We start from the raw sequence: 22190 nt of genomic DNA, 5'->3' as shown, positions 1-22190 counted from the left end.
CGACTTGCCTTGTGTGTGTGTGGCTGCCCCCTCCACCACCGCGCTCGCCGGAGGGAATGAGTCAGCCACGAGTTCGATTTTTCTAGAATGTCGGAGTCGCTTCTACGAGTTGTTGACGGAAAGGGCGTAGCCTAGCGTGCGCTAAGACATCTCCCCCTCGTCTTCACTGGCACGTTGGCGGCGGCACCGCACCAGAAATTACGACAAGCTCCTCGAGGCGACTCCCGGCTTTGACCAATGAGGACGCGCGGCCGGCGCGAGAACGAAAGGGAGACTGCACGGCCGACACTGTGTGTATGTGGGCGCGTACTTTGGCGCGAAGAACAGACAGACGTGGAACGAGCCTATATAAGAAGGGCGTTGACCGCTGTCAGTTTAGTCTGAGCCGCCGTTTAAGCTTCGGAGAAGCGCGTCCGCTCGACTCCCGGGTGAGCACAACTCGCCCAGCCACTGACCAAGGAGGCAGCGTGCGCGAGTATGCGGGACGGCATCGTCGTGGACCTCAGGTCGTCGGACTGTCGCAGTGCCCGGTGAAGAAATTGTGTTTTGTTTGTTTGCCTCTCTCTCGTGTTAGTGTACTTTAGGTGCAATATCCCTTTTGTATTGTAGTCTCTCTCGAGTTTAACTTTGTACGAGTTGCATTGCTTTGTTAATCACTTTGTATGTGTTTGTACTAGTGATTGTGAAATCCTCTGTATCGTCTCATTGCTGTCTAAAAATTGTTTTGTTTACGAACCTTTGGCTCCAACCCATTCTCTGGCTTGCGACCGGCGAAAGCTGGGCACCGAACGACCAAAAACCTCTTGCCACTTGGTGGCTGGTCTCTGCTGAGCTTGCCACGCTGAGTCGAGGGCATCTCTTGAGTCCGAGACCGCTACCCCCACACGCTCTAAGGGTGTCTGCGAGCTTCACGCTTAAAAGTGCGTGAAGTTCGGTGAAAACTGGCTTCATAACTGGTCCAAATCTGCTGCACAATGAATGACAATCGCAGGATCATGTTGTTTCCTTCTAAAGAACACTTTTCCATTCCGGTGCCAAGCGTACTGGCAATCATTTTCCGTTGCCGAAGAATTTGCATAGCGCGACAGCTCAGAGCTTTGACGCGTCATGTTTTCAGTGACTGAAACATCCGACTGAGCATCTCTTAAAGCTGTCCGCTTCTGAAACCACATGCCACGAGTTGCCAAGTGCACAATGATCCCGGGCACCTTTCATGGTTTTGAAGGAAGTCTGTGTACAACATCGACGTCATTCAAAGTGAGCTCTGGTGAAATCACAGATTTTGCTACATCATTTACCTTTTCCATCAGATTCTCATCATTGTCCCCGGTATGCCGTGCACCTCAGGGTTCAGCTTTCTGTTTCGCCACTCAAGGTCGTTCGCAGTCCTTTTCAATGACTCACATCGTCAGCCTCCACTCTGGCCTCAAGTGCACTGACACGTTTTTTTCTGTTGCTCAAATGTATCATCGTATTTTTGACAATAGTTCAATGGACTTCTTCACTTTGCCGACTTGGTCAGGCAAACCGGCAAGAGCATCACGTTTTTGACATATGCCGGCTAAACAGCTAGCAAGGTCAGGTTGCGTACTGGGTGTGTCAGAGCTTCCTGCGTTTCTTTTGCGACAATCTGGACATCACCACGCTTTGCGACCTTTCTCACCTTTTGACTTATATGTTGACGCAGAAACACCAAAGCAATTGCCGTGATGGCATGCGCACTCACATTCGGCGCACTTGATGGCGAGTCCGTCACTTGGCAGACAGTCTTCGCACGAAGGGCATGTCTCCGGCATGTTAGCCTTGGTATAGCTTGTGCAACATACAGGTTTAAAATCGGAAAATCTTTCTCCTAACCGTACAATTGAGAGCACGGTAGAAAACAAGGCAGCAGCGAGCAACAGTGCAGCAGCAGCGGTGGTGAAAGAAAAAATCGCAAGTAGAAAAGTAGGTTTTTCAGCAGCCTGTAAGGCGAAATAAAGCAGATAAGGAGATAAGGGGGCGTCCGATCACCACTGTCGCAGCTGCCTGGGTGACCCGTTTACAGCTCGGCCGGTAGAAGCCAGGTGGCGCAAAATTCTGTCACGTCACACTTAGAGCTGTCTTGAGGCCAGCGCAGCGGGGTTCGTCGTTGAAACCTGTAAGGCAAAACAAAGCAGATATGGGGGCGTCCGGTCACCACCGTCGCTGCTGCTGGTGTGACCCGTTTACAGCCCGGCCGGCAGAAGCGCGTTGGCGAAGCCGCGTCTTTCGGTGAGCAGCCGACCAGCATGGCCACTGAGCCACCGCGGTGGCTGGAATGCTAAGTTGTCTATTATTGAACAATACAAAGTGAACAAGCAAGGTGGAACACTCGAGGTGCTTTCGAACTTCAGTGTTCACTTTGTCTTGTGGAGAAACCCATCTACCTGCCCTATCTCAGCCATAGTATTGAACACGGAGTTTCTGATAAAACTCCCTAGTTTAATGTTGCGAAAAAGCACATCATCAGATTTTATTGAGCAAAGCAAGTCCCAAGGTACTTTTTATTAAAAAAGGAGCATTTCTCACAGATTAGCCATGTACGAAGCCAAACAACGCGAGATGGGTTCGACTCAGCAACCAAACAGGTGCAGCTTGTCATTTGGAAAGCAGATTGTTTCATTTTTTCCATTTCCCAGATCCCGGAACTTGCAAGTTCCATTTTTCTTATTAGCCGGGTCATCTTCATTCTAGAGAAAAAGAGAGGACACATGCTTAGATAATTGGAAATGCTGAACTCATTAATAGCTGTAGTTTTTTTGTAGCATGAAAGTGTTCCACTGCTTGTCAAGCGAGGATAACGCTGTCCGCATGCTGGTAATTAAGTAAGCAGTATGGGTTCTCTCTATGTACTTTTTTTTCAAAGGCATTTCGAATGGGTTACACAGTCCGTGATAGAAAACATTTAAACGAAGGTGCACAAAGCCCCAATAACTGGGCACTGCATCAATTCATAGAACACCGACGCACATCTGCACCATTAAGAAAATATTTTTTGATGTTGCACACGTAAGATAACGGCATGATGCTGAGTGGCACGAAGCGAGGCGAGGAGCGCGGAAGAAAACGTCTCATACAGCTTGGAAAGCGAAGCCAGACCTCGCAGGGACGTACTCACTCCGTTTAAATTATATGAAAGGCAGTGAATTGAAGAAAATTTAGTTTCTTTGAATCCAAAGCGAGTGGTGGAGATTTATTGGTTCAATTTAGTCGCAATTAGGCTGCATATTTCTGTTCAACGTTGCATGAAATAAAGAAGATAGCATGTATTTCATTGCTATTTCTTCCATTTTATTTTCTCAGCGTCTGTACAGTGCTATGGGAAGCCTCATGTACTCAAGACTCCAAGACAAAATTACATTAATAGCTTTTGGTAACCACACTGCATTAGGGTGCCGTTTGCGATTTTTGTTGAATAAATAATGCAGTCGCTCTCTCCCTTTTGCCCGAAATCAGATGTTTCCGACGCAATGAATTCCCGTTTATTTGACATATTCTCTTCTACTGTTGCGGAAGAAACTGACGGGCGCTGGCATTTGCCACTGCCCATGTTGCACTAAGCGGACTATGAAGTGCGGCCACATCTAATCTCGAGAGCGCATGTGAGCTCTGGTGAGACCAATGTGGGGTCGGCAACCGGAGCCCACGTCGGCCCCCCGTAGGCTGCCGCAAGCCCCTCGATGGGTCCCATTTGAGGCCAATGCAGGCAGCCCAAATGAGCTGCCCATATTCGACCTGCATTTCCTGATGTCGCCCCCCCCCCCCCCCGAAAAAAAAATTGCTGGGGTTTAGCTTTGGTTAAACCTGGTAGGTTGCGTAAGCATCCATAGCGTTCCAGTCGGGATCATCACCGGTTGTAGACGATTCGGTTTCGATAGAGGCGCGGTGAGCCCGTCTAGCAGCGTCTTCCGCTTAGCAAGGCGCTGTTCGCGTTCTTTATCTGTCTCCGAAGCCCGTTGTCGTTTCCTGGCTTCGTCAAAGCGACATAGCCTCCCTTTTTGTTTATCAGCCGGCATAACGACGGAGCCGTTCATGTTGTTGTGGCTGAGAGAAGGATGAAAAGGAAATTGCACGGGCCTGCCTACTGGCTCGAGCCAAGCCACCATCGCTGCCACGTGCAGATAGAGGAGAGTTAAAGACGAGACGAAAGAGAAAAAAAAAAGAAAAAAAAAAGACGCGCGTCGCAGCAACAACTGCGTCCGCCGGAGCGGACGCTGCTGAAAAAACAGATAAGCGGCCCAAGCCGCGCTCGCCGAAGCGAGGACAGGTACAGCGCGGTTGGTTGGTTGGTTGCGACTGAGAGAAGAATGAAAATGAAAGAGCATGGACCTGCCAACTCGCTCAAGCCGAGCCACCACCGCTGCCACGTGCAGATAGAAGAGAGTAGAAAGATAAGAGGAAAGAGAGAGTAAAGACGCGCGTCGCAACAACCGCGTCCGCCGGAGCGGACGTTGGCTGAAAAAACAAATACACGGCCGTAGCCCGAAGGCTGCCGACCTCTACAGCGCGGCAAGGTTGTGGTTGCGACTGAGAGGAGGATGAAAAGGAAAAGTGCACGGGCCTGCCAACTGGCTCAAGCCGAGCCACCACCGCTGCCACGTGCAGATAGAGGAGAGTTGAAAGATAAGAGGACAGAATAAAAGAGAGAGAGTAAAGACGCGCGTGCAACAACCGCGTCCATCGGAACGGACGCTGGCTGAAAAAACAGATACACGGCCGCAGCCCGAAGGCTGCAAACCGAATCGTCTCAGCGCGTTGTTGTTGTTGTGACTGAGCGAAGGATCAGAGGAAAGAGAAAAAAGAAGAAAAGACGCGCGTCGCAGGCACATCCGGCGGACGCTGCTGAAAAAAACAGATAAGCGGCCGAGGCCGCGCTCGACGAAGCGAGAATACATACACCATTAAAAAATAGCTGCTGCTGCTGCTGCTGTTGCTGTGACTGAGAGAAGGATGAAAAGGAAATTGCACGGGCCTGCTACTGGCTCTAGCCAAGCCACCACCGCTGCCAACGTGCAGATAGAGGAGAGGTAAGATATCAGAGGAAAGAGAAAAAGGCAAGAAAAGACGCGCGTCGCAGCAACAACGGCGTCCGCCGGGGCGGACGCTGCTCAAAAAATCAGATAAGCGGCCGAAGCCGCGCTCGCCGAAGCGAGATCAGATCCTATAGCGCGCAAAGCGAGCGAACACGTTTTATACCCCATGCCCCATCCCCCCCCCCGTTCTCCAGCCTCCTCTCCACAGTCCGCAGCTGGCGAGAGAGCGGCGAGGGCAGCGCCTCCACTCGGCAGCGGCGCGGCTACCGCTGTAGTGAGCCGCGCCTCGCGCCGCCATTCAAGGTCAAACGTTCCTCGCGGCCGCCCTGACACGAAGGGCTGAAACCTGTCGTAATATTGCTTACGCAACAAAACAAAAAGAAGAAACCTCCCATCGTCCTACTTTGGAGAGATGTGGGAAGCCGCTGAGGTTGTAGGTTAGCTTTTCCTCTCCGACAGACCCTCCAATACTAACATGAGACTCACCCGGGTTCTAAAAGGGCAAGCCCAATCATGCAGGCTTGCCACCACGTTCCCTAGAAGGAACTGATTTTGGTACTTTGGGGGAATTCCTAGCACCATGTGGTCCGTAGCACCCTCAGGGAATAATATCATGCACAATTTTTTAAACGTCAGCCTGCTCGACGCAACCCTTTGAAATCTTATTTTTAAGTACTGAAAAAAATATTGGCAAAGTAGGTTGCCCACACTGAGCCCATGTTGCTCCTTATGCAGGCTGCCCACGTTACCATAGCGATGTTGGTCGTTGCTGGGACAGCCCTTGTGTGTGTTTCGAACTTGGAGACCCTCAGGTAGCACCGTGCTTGTGCTAAGGGGGCACAGTTATTACTGCTCATGATCTGATCATTTTGCTCAATTTCACTGAGTACGAAAGCCGGAAGCATGCACCTTATGCTTTTTTTTTTTCGTGTAGAGCCCTTAAGTCCCCTGAAATAACTATGTGGGCAGCATGTGCCCTACAAGAAAACGCTTAAAGAATTGCCCAAGCTATCAAAGATGCAGCATTTAGTAGTGTTTCAATGAATACCGGACATTGCGTTATTCGAGGGAACAGTGAAGCAGATGCAGCGGCCAGGCAAGCTCAAGCTAGTGCTTTAAATTCTGCCCTGCCATTATCAGGATGTGAAATTGCCGCCTTTTAAGCTACATGCGACTCAATATAAGTGAAAAAATGTGGTTCCGGCCATATTTTATCTTCTAGCCATTAGCAAATTGACCCCGTCTCACGATTCGTAATAAAGGAGTAATTATTCATTGACGTCCAACCGAGCGCTGCCATACGGCTACATAGGAAACATATACAGCTTTCTCAGAAACTTTGAAGTTAAAGAAAAATTTGTCCTTCTCCTGGATTCGAACCCGGCACCAACGCATCACTGGAGCAATCGCTCTACCAACTAAGCTAACCAGGAGTTTTTTTTTTCTTTTATGGTATTTACTCACATGGTTTTCTGCGTGTGTATACACACACACACACATGTTTATATATATCCTTTCTGTACAACACCATGCAAGCTAACCGGGACGGCAAGCTTATGGTAGGGCGAGAGAGAATTGATCAATAACTCGAAATGGGAAAAGTGTTGATCGCATTTTTAAGGGAATCCTCCAAGGTGGAGCAGATCTGTAATAAGGGAGTAATTGCTCATTGACATCCACCTAAGCGCAGCCATACTGCTAAAAAGGAAAGCTATACAGGTATACATAAATAACTAAAATTCATTAATTAAATCTTAATTAAAGAAGTTCGGCCGTTATTGCCAGTGACGAGTTTGTAGCCACGGAGAAGACGGTCCCGTTCCAGTCTCTAAAGCGAATAAATGATTAACTTCTATTGTCCTCCAGCGAGAGAAAAATCTTGTTCCTTTTTTTTCCGTACAAAACCGAAACTCAGCGCGTGAGCAGCGCCGGAAGTGTAATGCACACTCAACGTCCGCTGGTGACGTGTTGGAATGCGTGCGCCGGCCAACTCGCAACCTACGTGCCAATTTCCCCGACTAATAGCCTCGACGCTCTGCTGATACCGCGGTCGGCGTTATTCTTTGTATCGTCGCTCGGCGCAAGTAACAGCTAGCCGTTGTCAACAACGCAGCCGTGGATTCTGAGGGTCTTGATAAGCGAAAACCGCGGTTTTCTTTCTTCTTCTCTGTCTCCGAAACTTTCGATGTTTCTTTCAGACGGGCTAGATGTGAGGCATCATCATCAGTTGATTTAGTCAACCAGATTTAGTTACTGTTTGTGTGTAATCGCTGGGTGTTAAGAAGTGCATCACACAATCGAAAGTTTCGTCTGCGAAGCAAGAGCTTGCGCGGCAGTTAGGCTATTGTGCAGTTCTTGTGGTTTGTAGTGTCAGTTTCATTAACGTTTGCATTAACGTTTGCTTTTGAGGTGCTTGTTCTGGTGGTGCGCGGGAGACATGGCTACTGCAGTGTCAGGGTTTCAAATTACATGCGCGGAAGTGTCACCTCACCCATGTAAAGACCAAAACGTCAACGTCGCAGTGTGAATATTGTGAGAATAAACACGCCAGAGGAACTACAATACTCCGTTGTCGAAAAGACGGATACTGTGATTGGTTATGCGAGTGCACAAATAGGCGACAGAGCTGGCATCGAGAATGCATGCTGCCCAGCATCCTGGCCGTCGCGTGCCTGGCGGACGTCTCTGTCGCGCCAGAGGCAAACGTCAGCGATATTTCCGTCGCATGTGTAGCGAGCTGGGCTTCCGCTTGGGCGTCACTTTCGAGATACAGCTTCCACTCATATCCTATGTTTTTTTCTCCAGGAGCTGAGACGAAATGACTTTCAGAAACGGCTAGACTTTTGCAAATGGTGTCTGATTCAATAAGACGAACACCCTGAGTTTCCCCACTGAGTGCTTTGAACTGATGAGGGCCAATTGTTCAAGGATTGAAATATCAATCTGCGCGGCGACCATTATTCTTGCAACCGGAGCCTGCACTGCCAAAGGTGAGCATAAGCAGAGGATGCGATTAACAGGAGGGGGGCAGAGGATATGAGGCCTGTCTATTACTTTCAATACATATGTGTTTGTAGACTATCCGTAGACAGAAATCTACAGGAAGTGGATGGCCATAAGTCTATAGGTCGTCTATAGACTGCCTATAGGCCTTTGTATTACTTTCAGTAGACGTTTTGTCTATAGACTGTCCATAGACGAAAATCTATAGGAAGTGTATGGCCATAAGTCTGTAGACTTTTGTCTATTATAGTTTCCGTCGACATTTCTTTATGGACTGTCTATACACAAAAGTCTACTGAAGATGTATGGCCATAAATATGTAGACTGCCTATAGACTAGTCTATAGGATTTGTCTTTATAAAGTCTAGAGACTACATAGGCTAAAGTCTATAGACAGTCTATGGACTGTCTAAAGATATTTTGGTAACGAAACTACCTTAAAACCCTACCACTACCTTGAGTCGACCGAAGAGGCAAAAGATAACGCGGGCTGTAGTCAGCTCAGCGTCGAGGCTTACTAGTCAAGGAAAATAGCGCATAAATTTCGAGTTGGCCGCTGCAGTCATTGCAGCACGTAACCAGTAGACGTAGCGTTTGCGCTGTACTTCCGCCACTCCTCACGCGCCGAGTTTGTTTGGTGCGGAAAAAAACACGAGAGTTTCTCGTGCTGCAGGGAAAAAAAACTTTCCTTCGCTGATGTCAGTGCACGTTAAAGAACACCAGGTGGTCGAAATTTCCGGAGCCCTTCACTACGGCGTCCCTCATAGCCTGAGTTGCTTCGGGACGTTAAACCCCAATAAACCAAACCAAGCTTTAGAAACTGATACGGCGCCGTTACAAACTGGTCATTGGCAATAATAGGCAAAATTTGTTAATTAACAGTTAGTAGGTAAATTTTATCCTAATCGTTATCTAGTTAGTACGTTTTTACAATTACTGGCGTACGCCGCAGCTGAAAGCTTACTCCCTTATCCTTTTCTACGTTTCTCAAAAAGCGTATATTGAAGGCGTGCGCTGAAATACCTGGTGTGCAGAGAATGTTTCTCTTCCAGAAGCATGTAGCGCAAAACGCTACAGCTGATTGGCGATGTTTATTCGCCACATTTCCCTTTATCGGGGCTGTTGTGGTTCCCCTTCATGTTCGTGCCACCCCACATTACCTGAATATTTTAGTTGGAAGTTTGGAAGTCTTGGAATCGGACCCAGTACATTTGGGTCGCCTGAGAGTAGTCAATAATATAAAAGATACGCAGGCTACGGTCGCTAAAAATGACAGCGAATGCCATCATGGGTAGTAAAGTCGCAGCAGCTGGAGTAGGATGGCAAGTTGGGCTAGATGGGTGAAGTTCAAAATGGCAGTAGCTGGCTTTGCAATTGCCATTAGACCACTTAACACTGCCGAATGGAGCGTTTCACTTCTTAGCTTGCAAGGTTATAATAAAAAAAGTCCATCTTGCACGTTTCACCATCGATATTTCACAGATATTTATCGTATAACGCTTCAAACTTTAATAGTGAAATATCTGCATTTCTATCGAAATAAATGTAGCAATATTGCATGCAGGGGTGTAGTAACAGGGATTAAGAAATACTGTAAAGCACATATTAGTGAACAATGCCAACGTTAATAAAATTGTTACGGCATTAGAACATATCATTACTACATTTCTTCATAGGTGTAGCGTATGTGAGAGCCCGTTGCTGCTTAAGCAAAGCATGCACCTTGATGTCGAGCAGATATGAAAGTTTCCTTACCACGCAAGGTGTTCCATCGGGGGAGTACGCCCATTCTGTTTCATTGTCCTTGTTCTTACATTCGAATGTACAGGAGACATTATTTACTTTGCTGCCCTGAAACCAGCAGGATAAGGCGGGGCAGAATATATAATCCACGGAGGGCCCAGTGTGAAAGAGCGACTAGAAAAGCATGCTACACTGCGCACAATGAAGTACGGAGTTCTGAAACGTTGGGTAAGTATAGTAATCATCAGTTTTGTTCACTCCTTTTCCTTCAGCGACGATCGCATCAGTTCATTAGCATGTTGAGCCATTGGTCATTATTTTGATTAAAATCGTATTTCTGCCTGAAAGCGCCGGACGCATGACTCATATGGATGGATGAGCAACAGTCCATCGTGCGCCTGTACTGTCCGCCCCGCACCTGCCTAATCCCCACTTCTACACCCACACTCCAGATTGCCTCACTGAATACTGAACCCACCACCAACGCTCTCAGCAAGAACTAATCTCAAAATCTTACCTGCTAATGCGAGTGCAGCACCATAATAGAACAGACGTCTTACAGGCTTACCCAAAGTTACTAAATGCCCCGACTGGCACCAGCCTAGCTGTCACTCCTATTCGCTTTATGACAATTCAATTTCAAGAGTTATTTTATTTTTATTTCAGAAGTACTTATGTGGTTCGAATTTCATTTCTTATTTGCATTACTATCTGCATGCGCGCTGATATTTTGCCAGACCGACCCGACGAGAAAAATGTTTTTATATGTTCACCGTTAACTTTCTGTACAGTAAGAAATTCAACATTAACACACAATAGATGGCCATTTTCTCTCATCTAGCCACTGACTGCGTATGATTAACTAAGAAAGCAAGTACCTTATCTGTGAACGATAACTCGATATACCTAGCTCAGAAAACTTACTGTCTCTTACTTTATTGCTACTAAGAACCTCACTGGGAAGAGTGAAACTAAAGCGTCCGTGAGCAGCTTCCCTCAGTAAATGGGGAGGTTGAAAATTCCTTAAATATGCAGGACGTTTCTAAGGCAGGAATACATTTGGGAATCAGTCTCTGCAGCATGGATCGATTTCGCGCTTGAAATGCCCCTTTTTATTCATGAAGCGAAATTCTTTTGAAGCCTAAATGATTAGGGCATACAAAAAGTTATTTTGATTTTAAAGCCAACCCGCGCTGCTCTTCCGCTACCATTTCTCCAGGTTTTGTTGCTTTCGAAGCCACGGCAATTCAGGGATGACTCGTTGATCATTAAACTTTGCGTGTTCAAGCCCTATGCAGAATTCATTTGCTCAAAAAACAAATTACTAACAAATTGGCCAAAATCGCACGCATACCGCCCTGTCTGATACCAGATACATGTTCGCCATACAGTGTTAGCCTCAAGGAGCAAATTACATTCCCCCTGTGTCCACTTTGGTATTCCAAGGAGGACCCTAATTATGCCTCGTAGCGTACTACGACACAGTGTTTTTTTATTGGAAACGGGCTTCTTATTGCCAGTCAGTCACTTTCGTTCACAATTGAATGGACTAATTTAACACCCGTGTACAGGAGACAGCTCATCAGAGAGCACCATGTGCATTCTGCTAATCTGTTTACGCATTTTATGTTGTAGTGACGGCATTGGACGAAAAGCGTATGTACGATTGAATAGGAAACGAACAATAAATTGCTACCATGTGCCCGACTTTAGACTCGAACCTTTCCTCAGGTGTTTCTCTAGGGACCTGCTCTCCCTCGCCCGGTGCACTGCTATCGCATTTTAGATTTGCGATATCCGTAGCGTCTGAGATAACGGCGGCGGGAAGGGGGTTGTTGGATGCACCCGGGGAAAGGACACACCCCACATTCACACACTGAATATACAAAAATTTTATCTATCCCAGGATTGAGGGTTTCAAGGCATTTTATAATTTGTTAAGGCAAGGACCGAGGCAATTCCTTTCTTGCAGGACATTTATTCATGTTTGTCACTCGCACACAAAAAGCACCTCACAGGTTACCCACTTTCCAACGGGGACAAGAAGGGGCAGCAATATTTTTCCTTCTGCATGCGTACCAGAGCTGCGTGACCAGAGATGGCAAAAAGTTTCTAATCCTTTGTCCCCCCATTTCCCATCCCGGCCATGTCTTCCTCCAGGCCGAACCCAATACTGATATCAATTTTTTTTTGGCCGTTCCGGGAATCCGAGAATTTTCAATTTTCATTGCGGCCTGCTGCGCCGTCGTCGGCCCCGCTGGTTAGGGGAAAAGGCTAATGATCTCATGCCACTTTTATTTTTATTTCGAACACTGCAGACTGGCAACGGTAGATACAAAGAGAGGGCAGAAAACGTTCCACCGCTTTGTTACTGCACACAGAAAGTGTTTATAGAAAAAAATAATGAAAGTGCAGTCGACACATAAATAGCAACATGAGTAAAAATGTCAGTTATAAAAAAACAACGTCTACGAAGAGCATTTTACAGGTTCTACTTAACCCTATTTTCAAACGATAAGAAGCTGTTTGATTGTGGAACGGCAAAAGATGGAGAATTCCTTCATGCTAAAGTTCAGGAAAAAAGTTGGTAGCCCCATTAAATAATGTGTGATTGCAAAGCGTGGCAATTACAATTCCCATTAAATAATGTGTGATTGCAAAGCGTGGCAATTACAATTCCAAGCATCATTCTAAATTTGTTTATCGATTAATGTCCCTGAACTTTGCATTTTTCGAAGTTACCGCTGTGTAACGGCTTTATTGCATGCCAAGAACATCACAACTGGTATTATGCCCGAATTGACAAGTGCGTTTCATCATCATCATCATAATCATCCTCGGTTGCATGGAGGAAGGTGTGTCGCATATCTCTTATTATTTTACCAACTGCGGCAACCTTATCCCAGAAACGTCTCTGAACTTCTCTCGCCCTCCAACCCTGAGTCATCCCCAGCTAAACTTACGCTGTGTTGAATTCCACTCCTTTGCCTTGAAGGACCATCGGGTACATTGAATTCGAGTTACATAAAGTGCACATGCCCATTTCTTGCTGATTTTCACTAGGATATCACTAACTCGCATATATTTTTTGGCCCATTTGCTCTTTTACTATTTTTTAAAATCACATGGGTCATTTTTCTTTTCATACCTACCTCCGCTGTTCCCAACTTAGGCTCAATTTTCGTCAGCCTGCACATATAAGCCTCGAAGGTTAGTACCGGCAGTACACTGTTGTTATGTTTAAAAGAACTTCTATTTTGGCTAGAGGGTTCATTGTACTCGAGAAAGGAAAACAGTAGCACCGAAAAAACACACACAGCTGAAGAAGGACGTAGGACAAGCGCTTGTCTTGCGTCGATCTTCAGCTGTGTGAGTGTTTTTTCGGCGCTACTGTTTTCCTTTCACTGTTGTTATGTACTCTCCTCCTTCGGGGCATTAGTAAGCTGCAGTCGGTTACGTGATAGTGCCTACGAAATGCAGTGTGCACAAATTTTATTATATAAGCTATGGTAGTTACTTTACTCTTGTTGTCTGTATCTACGGTCGCTACCTGCCTGAACGAACGCGGTGGCTCAGTTCCTATATGTTCAGCTGCTGAACCCAAAAAGGTGGGTGCGACCCAGACCAGGCGGTGGCATTTCTATGGAGGCGAAATGTTCTAGACACACGAAGCTGTGCGATGTCAGTGCCCGTTAAAGCACCCCAAGTGACGGTGTACGTCACACCTGAGTCGATTTGGAACGTTATACTACACCCCCCCCCCCCCCCACCCAACAAGCAAGAAGACTGCAGAAGAATAGTTTAGATTTCTGCATATCATTTTGGGCCCCTGGTTCTGCTTTCCTTGTCTACGCCCTTGATCATCCTTAGGATTTCAGCCCCAGAGTCGCTAAAACCCGAAATTGATCATGTATTCTTCATGAAAGTTCTTCAACATCAGGACAGGTTATAGTTAGGTATATAAATACGTGCATCACAAAAAGAAAAAAACGATAGGTATTACCAGCTGTACTCACCCGTTCTGAGCCGTCTTTGCCTGCGCATCCATATGTACTTTTAGCCACATTGCAGGTACCCTTAGAGCAGTTCCCTATGTGACCTTTGCCATCCTTTAGCCGAGCCGAACAGAAAATGGAAAATATTGTAGACCTGATCAAAGTTTGTATTTAGCAAGAGTTCTATGGTTAGTTTCCTGAACAACATACATAATCTCCACGACCATTTGCGTCATGACGAAAGCGCTCATACAGATATATGTCGTTGCAGTGATTTACGATTTGCACATCATGCTGAATAAAAAGCTGAGGAGGACGCTTAACCTTCGCCTTAAGAGTAGAGCGATACTGCCTTCCCCTCCTCTTTTCTGTTTTCATTCCTTTCTTCATTTCATACCCGGTCATTAATTAAAATCAAAATTACCGACCACATTTCCAATTACCAATCAACAATCCCAATTAACAATTAAAAATCACCAATCACTATCTAGTTTACGCTGGAAGACACACTGCGCGGTTGCATACTCATATACATATACACCATTTGCGCCCCGCCGTGGTGGCTTAGTGGTTACGGCGCTCGGCTGTGACCCGAAAGACGCGGGTTCGATCCCGGATGCGGCGGCCGAATTTCGATGGAGGCAAAATTCTAGAGGCTCGTGTACTGTGCGATGTCAGTGCACGTTAAAGAACCCCAGGTGGACGAAACTTCCGGAGCCTTTCACTACGGCGTCCCTCATAGCCTGAGTCGCTTTGGGACGTTAAACCCCAATAAACCAAACGAATACACCATTTGCATCAGTACAGTGAAGCACCCTAACACCGCCTTTTCATCCCATCCAATTTTTGACACAGTTTATATTTCTTATTGTTTTCTATTAATTTAACATCAGCACACATCCCAAACACACATTACTAAGTTCACATACTGTAACGCATCCACTAGGTGCCACTATAACCCGCTTGACTCAATAACCCTTCCTGGCCTATTTGTGCACGAGGGTTGGGCTTCATTCACCTCTATGTCAGACAGTTAGTTGCCCGTTTCTTCATTTTTCTCAATTGTTCCCGCCCGCTTATTAGAGCTTTCTTCGAAATTCTTCACCTTCTTTCAAAACTTAGTGGTTTCTTCCAGTTTTGCCGCGCACCCCTCTTTGCCTTATGCAGGAAGTTTGTGCATATACGCGGTTTTGAGCAGTTTGATTTTCTAACCAGTACTCATATCCTGTTGCGCGTAATGGCCTGCACAAGGTTTTCTAACGATGCTCCTTCCGCCGTTACTGTATCGTTGTGTGTCAAGGGCCACGATGTGTTACTGGAAGCGCGCAAAAGGCCGATAGCTCCTCGCTCCGAAACATTTCTCTACAAATTACACACCGAAGCTACCTTAGCAGGTGGCTCCATAGGAAAAACATTTTTCTACCTTCTTTTAACTTTCGTCTGCGCAATGTACCTGAAATCAGTGAAGACTGCTTTATTAACTGCACGGACGCGATTTTGTTATGGGGTGTCCTGAAGACGACGCTAAAGAAAGACTTCACTTTGAATGCCTATAGTGTACATAAGCTTGCGGCTACTGATCCTTATTACGAACCGTATGAGATGCTTTTCCTCATGATACTTTATAGCCTGTGAAAATGCAAATTCTGGATCGCAACTCCGACCTTCTTGTTTTACCCAAAAGCCATTCCTTGGATTCGTGAAATGGATAATCGCGCGCGCGCACTGATAAGGGTACGTCAGCTCCCGTCCCCTGAAATAGGTGCTGTATGGCAGAAAAATCAGAAAAATATGCCACTGAAAGCCATGATAAAAATCTGTTTCCACTTGTTGTGTGGGCGGTATGGAAAGCGCAAGATTTTAAAAGTACGGCGACAAGTTGGCAACGCTATATTTTATCCTCGTAATGTGTTAACTAGCCGCCCTCGGCAGTTAATCAGACTCCCATCAGAAATTTGCACAAATGTAGTAAATGGCGACGGCACCGGAATATGAATTAGAGAACTACTCATGTTACATCTACGCGGCGCATTGGTTTGGCGGTCGGAGAAGGATCCTACCTTGTTGGATACGTAAAGACTTTGTCAAAATCATACAGCCGAAGGGGTCTGCTTCTGAGCCGTGTGGCGGGGCTCTTCAGCACATCTGTCATTCTTAAGCTTGGGAGGAATGAGGACTTAAGTTCATCCCGCCTTCGCGAGATTAGGGTCCCTGAGTATAGAAGAGGAGCCACGCTGCAGTGCTCAGAAACAGACCCCTTGGGCTGCATACTTTTGACAAAGACTACGTAACTACGCGTCTATATGTGAAAGATACTTACGAAGCATGGTGTGCGGTCGGGGTATCTTCCTAAGCTGCCATTACGTAACGTGCAGGTGCAGTTTTCAGTGTAGCCTGGAATGCTGATCTGAAATGTGCGTTGGAGACTGAATTGAGGGTTGATCAAACTGAGCATAGACTATCGCTAGCATTAATAGTGCATCATATAGAGGCGTAGTTCATCCATTTTGTGGTGTAACACATGCTGACTCCATTTTTGCTATGCTGTAAAGCGTAGCGGTACTTTCTGAAGAAAGCGCAATGCAATTAAGGCAGTACATAGAGTTTTCAATGGTACTTTTATCACCTCATACATTTCGAACCCTGATGCCATTTAGAAATCTCGAAACCACTGCTGCAGCTCCTCCATGCAGTAATAAAATGTTGCTTCAAAAGCTGCCAAGTTTACGTCGTAATTTCGAGTGAACCAATCGTACGGTTAATTGCTCTTTGTCTTGCGCACAACGCTCACCCAGTTGTATAATCCACTATGGGGGCGCTTAAAAAAGGTCGGTAAACAATAACCAAACGACATGGATGCAGGGTGTTTCACCTAAGACAGTTGAAAATTTTTACAAATAGGCCTTTTGAGTTAGACGAGCGCTTTCTTCAGCAGTGGTGCGCGTTAAACACATTGATGTCGATAACTAGCAGGCTGGTAACAGTACTGAAAAGTTAACTTTCAACTGGGACACCATTAATGCTCATGTAATGAGAAGCTTGGTGCTCGTCAAAAGTAACATACACATCATTTTTTGGATTTTCTAAAACCCAATACTTGTCACTGCTTTATAGCATTGAACTTTGAGACTTTATACAGGTGAGGCCGAACTGCATGGACGAAAAAGAGCGCTAGCATTGCCTCCAACGCGCTTCACAAAGCGGCATGCCTTTCATTATATGTTTCATGCGATGCCAGCATGATGGAAAACCTTTTCGATAAAGTTGCCTCAACGAAACCACTCTCGATGTTGAAATAAACCTCGCCTTGTTAGCAGCTTTATTTGTAGTTCAACAGTGCAACGGCACAAGGTCACAAAAAGGGAAGGGACGGGACACAGCGCTGACTGACAACAGATAATTCCTTCAGGAAGACAAAGCTTCTATAGGCGCGCCAGCACTGAAAAAAAAAGAAAATCTTCAAGAACAGCAAGCAGAATCTCTCTGCGCGTGCATATTTTGTATTTAATGTGGCAAATCTACCTATTTATAAAATCTAGCTTCTCTTAGAAATAGTAAGAGATGGGGTGCTACACAAATCGGACCCAGCTTCATAATCTCAGATGCCTGGATGATTTCTCTTGTGAGCTGATTTGTGTTTTTAGCTATAATTCGGCTGTTTTTATACAGCGGCTGACAGGAACAATCACGGCAGTGAATTGGGATGTGGCGGGCGGCATTTTTTACATTGTTTTTGTGATAGGCTGACGGAGCACAAAACAATATCAAAAATGCCGCCCGCCACATCGGAATTCCCTGCCGCGATTGTTCCTGTCAGCCGCTGTATGAAAACAGCCGAATTGTTGATAAAAATAAAGTTCAGCTGACAAGAGAAATCATTGAGGCATCTGTGATTATGAAGGTGGGTCCGATTTGTGTAGCACCCCATCTCTATATCTAGGAGAAGCTAGATTTTATAAATAGGTAAATTTGCCACATTAAATACAAAATATGCATGCGCAGAGAGATTCCGGTTGTTGTTCTTGAAGCTTCTCTGTTTTTTTTTTCAGTGCTGCAGCGCCTTTACAAGCTTTGACTTCCTGAAGGAACTATCTGCTGTTAGTCAGCGCTGTGTCCCGTCCCTTCTCCTCCAGTGGCCTCATGCCATTGCGCTATTGCATTACAAATCATGTCTGACCAACGCGCCCATCAGTTCATTTTGTATTGTTAACAAGGTTGGAAAGGTTCGATGCTCTCCTGCACAAACTTTTCTCAGTTGCAACCGGTGTTGCAACTGTTACTGTCGGCAAGAATGGATGCTTACTAAAATTTTCGAATTCTCTTGTAATAAAATGCATTATCCATCGTGAGCACCTGGTTGCGAAGCACTTCAGCTGCGACGGTCTTATGAAGACGGTTCTTCTAGTCGACAGCTAAACGCGATCAAGCACAAAAACACACCAACAATTCCGAACCTTCGTGAAAGAATTGGAACTTGATAAACGCCCAAAGAGGTCTTTCTTTTGTGCGGTACGTTGGCTGTCCGCAGGTGATGTGGTGACAAGATTTGCGAATCTTTGGGAGGCTATTCAAATCTCTTTGGAAAAGAAACAGACGTCACGTCCCAAACTTGTGGACGCAGGTTGGTTAGTCGATCTTGGCTACCTCATCAACGTAGTGCAGCACCTTAAAACTTTGAATATATCATTGCCAGGGCAAAGAAAAATTATATCGGAATTTAGCCAAATAATGAGCGCGTTTAAAAACAAGTTAACTGTTTTCGAAAAAAAAAATGTGTGAATATACCGTCTGAACCATAGAGTTTCTTACTATTACCTAGAGGGAAAGCTGGCAGCCCGTCTATGGGAGTTTGCATGGCGGCCCCTCGAGACCACTTCAGCCACCATGGGCGCTCAAAGCATCATGGGGCGGTGAGCTGCTTGTTGCGGAACTGCAATTTTTTTCCAAAAAATAATAGAAAAATTAAGCTGTTTGATAACTACAAACGTCCTAATATTCAATATCTTGTCTAGTGATTGCAACAAACGAGCACAAAAGCATTTAAGTGCAAAGTTTGCCCAAAATAAGAGATGACTAGCTTTCCTATTGGCCAAGTGATGAACACTAAAAAAACTAATATTGCGTAATTAACAAGCGCAATTTTAAAAGTAAATATGTTTTCAAAAAAAATGTTGTTGCTTAGATACTTTAAGAGGTTTTTTAATGACATTTCGGAAGAGTAAAACATTTTATTGGCGTCGTGTGTCGTCGCGTTTTCACTACTATGGCTTTTGCACACTGCGTTCGCGCGAAAGTCGTCTGCGCACACACGGACAGCGTTTCTGGAATGAAACATCTTAGTAATAACACTCCATGTTCCCGAAAAACTACGACTGTTCCGCAACAAGTAGCTCACCGCCCCATGATGCTTTGGGCGTCCATGGTGGCTGAAGAGAGCGCCGCCAGCTTTCCCTCTAGGTAATAGTAAGAAACTCTATGGTCTGAACCACTTTCCAACACGGCAGACCATACTAGATACTAATCCTGGATTTGATGTGAGCGAAGCTAATCTTAGTGAATACACCGTTAAGCTTAAGGAACTTGAAAATGACTTAAATTTTCAAGCCGAAGCCATGTTTTGAATTTGTAAGCAATTCTTTTATGATCGATGCATTGAGTAGCAGCTTTTCAACCACGGAAAGCTTTGTCGGTAATGTTAACAGGAGTGTACGAAATGGAGCTCCAAGAAGACGAAGGACTGAAGATGATGATGCTATCTGTGGAGCCAGCTGAACCTTGGCGGCAAATGGCACAAGCCAGGTATCGCCATGTCAAGTAGGCAGGCCAGAAAAATCTGTGAATGTTTGGATCAACCTACTGCTGTGAGGCCCACTTCTGTTCTATGAAGGTGGTGAAATGAAAACAGCGCATGACTCTTACGGAACAACATGTAACAGAGCTGCTCCGTACTGCAACCAAGATATTCCAGCCGAAACTCAAGGTGCATCTTCACGACTGAGCATCGCAATGCGGAGGCACAGCGAGCAATTGCTGTATGAGTGGGATCCTCTGTTACTTAAGCTTTGTTGAAAGAAAAAAAATTGCCACGCCCCCTTTATATCGCGGCTCTTCAATAAAAAGATATTTTTATGGTTCTTTGCATACGTCTGTCTCGACACCCTTGGCATAGAGCTTATAAGCGTCTTCTTATAGCATTCAACTCTCTAAAAATAAGGCTTTAAAAAAAACGAAACAAGGGAAGAAACAGAGACAAGGGCGGCGAAGACATCGACACACAGGCGGAAGCAAAGGTTCCGCGGCATGCACAATAGCGGTCAAAAATAGAAGGTTCACGGCTCCGGCCGTAGGTGCGGCCAACGTTTATAGATATACAAGTATATCTATAAATGTTGGGTGCGGCTGCGGGGCCGTCGGGCAACGAAATCCGGCGTCGTCCTGGAACCTCATGATGCCGCAACACAATCATTAGGTAGTCAACTGATCGTCTATAGATAGCTATAGGTTATAGATAGCTAGTTAGTGAGGCTTCGGTGAATTTGTACCATAAAAAAGTAAAATTTCTCTGTTCGGTGTGTTGATTTTTTGCGCTTTAGGCAGTCATTAAAGATTGCTCGGATTCTCACTGTTGCGGGTGAATTAAAGAGACATTGCTTCATTAAACTGGCTCCTAGTTTCAGCTCGCCCTGCCCGCTTCCCTTCTGTTTTTCGTCCCTTGGGCAGTTTTTAGAATTTAAAAACTCAACCGACTAGCCGCTCACTGACCGCTCTTTGTTACCAGCAGAAACTTATAAGCATGGTGTAAACTTCCATACACATACTGTAACGTAAATTTCGCATAGGAATCGTCATATTCTTTCAAGTGCCGTCACATATTTGAAGCCAACAGCGCTCAATACTTTCCGCGCACATTCAGTTTGTTTGAAGCGGAACGGCTGCTTTGCGGATGTTGTGTTAGCTCGCCTAAACTACGCTAATATTAGTTTCAGCACATCATTGAGTTTTGCTCTTACGCCTATCAATCTGAGGAGGCCGGTTATCCGGTGGACACTTACGGTAGTGCCTCCCATTTTTGGATCTTTGCACTCATCAGTAAGCCCACTTGAGCTCGAAATGTCAAGACCTGAAATTTCGAGAGATAATATTAATAAAACTGCAAGATATCTGCAACAACTGCACAGCTACCACAGTCCTTCATAAAGACAGCAATAAAATTCCAATAAGCAAAAGTGTCAGGCAGGGAGACACAATCTAGCCAATGCTATTCACCGCCTGTTTACAAGAGGTGCTTGGAGGCCTGGAGTGGGAACAGTTGGGGATCAGTGTTAATGCAGAACAGGTAAGCAATCTACGATTCGCTAATGACGTTGTCTTGCTAAGTAACTCGCGAGGTGAGCTGCAAAGCACGAAAGATAAAGTTAGACAGGAAGATCAAAGCGGTACGTCTTAAAATTAACATGCACAAAACCAAAGTAATGTTCAACAGTCTCGGAAGGGAACAGCAGTTCACAATTGATAGCGACGTGCTGTAAGTGCTAAGGGAATACATCTACTTAGGGCAGATAGTGGCCGCTGATCCGTATCATGAGATTAAAACAACTAAAATGATAAGAATAGGCTGAAGGGCATATGGCAGGTTCTCTCAGATCATGAATGGCAGTTTACCAATATCCCTCAAGAGAAACGTACACAACAGCTGTATGTTACCGGTACTCACTACGGGGCAGAAACGTGGAGGCGAACGAAAAGGGTTCAGCTTAAGCTAAGGATAACGCAGAGTGCTATGGAAAGAAAAATGATAGGTGCAACGTTAAGACACCGGAAGGGGCCATTGTGGGTGAGGGAAGAACGCGTGTTAATGACATCCTAGTTTAAACCGAGAGGAAGAAATGGGATGGGGCAGAGGATGTTATGCGAAGGCAAGATAACCGCTAGTCCTTAAGCGTGAAGGAGTGGATTACAAGGGAAGGCAAGCGTGGCAGGAGGCGGCAGAAATTTAGGTGGGCGGATGAGATTAAGAAGTTTGCGGGGATAGGGTGGCCGCAAATGGCGAAGGACAGGGTTAATTGGAGAGACATAGGAGAGGCTTTTGACCTGCAGTGTGCTTAGTGAGGCTGCTGATGGTGATGGTGAATGGCTTTGAAAAATAGGTGGGGATGGTTCTTCCACTGGGTGGCAGTCCCTCTTCCGGGACGCTGTTTGCCGCCGCCGTAAAGCGCGTCCACACGACTCCCGGGTCAACACCGCTCGCCCAGCCACAGACCAGCGAGGCTGCGTCGCCAGCGCGAGGGCGCCGTCTGATCCTCCGGTCGTCGGACTTTCGCAGTGCATGGTGAAGAAATTGCGTTTTGTTTGTTTCGCTCCCTCGTGTGAGTGCACTTGAGGTGCAATATTTCTC

At 45.9% G+C, this 22190-nt stretch overlaps 2 protein-coding genes across 2 annotated transcripts in view; both read right to left on the bottom strand.

The window, feature by feature from the left end:
- LOC149369670 (alpha-tocopherol transfer protein-like) overlaps positions 1 to 1796 on the bottom strand; it is a 129048-nt gene extending 127252 nt beyond the window's left edge. The window contains exon 1 of the mRNA XM_089576102.1: positions 1727 to 1796. Coding sequence (XP_089432228.1) covers positions 1727 to 1796 — 70 coding nt within the window. The remainder of the gene's footprint in view (positions 1 to 1726) is intronic.
- A 787-nt stretch (positions 1797 to 2583) lies between these two features.
- Positions 2584 to 22190, bottom strand: part of LOC149369669 (uncharacterized) — a 36681-nt gene continuing 17074 nt past the window's right edge. Inside the window, exons 3-7 of the mRNA XM_089576010.1 lie at positions 20848 to 20915; positions 16116 to 16202; positions 13817 to 13909; positions 9813 to 9908; positions 2584 to 2711 (exon numbers count right to left, since the gene is read on the bottom strand). Of these exons, the coding sequence (XP_089432136.1) occupies positions 2595 to 2711; positions 9813 to 9908; positions 13817 to 13909; positions 16116 to 16202; positions 20848 to 20915 (461 nt within the window). The 3' untranslated portion in view covers positions 2584 to 2594. The remainder of the gene's footprint in view (positions 2712 to 9812; positions 9909 to 13816; positions 13910 to 16115; positions 16203 to 20847; positions 20916 to 22190) is intronic.

This window comes from Amblyomma mixtum, chromosome 1, assembly GCF_055824585.1.
Source record: "Amblyomma mixtum isolate Tamu chromosome 1, ASM5582458v1, whole genome shotgun sequence".
NCBI classification, from domain to species: domain Eukaryota; kingdom Metazoa; phylum Arthropoda; class Arachnida; order Ixodida; family Ixodidae; genus Amblyomma; species Amblyomma mixtum.
Note: the sequence above shows the minus strand (reverse complement) of the source record. Positions and strands in the feature narration are given on the sequence as shown.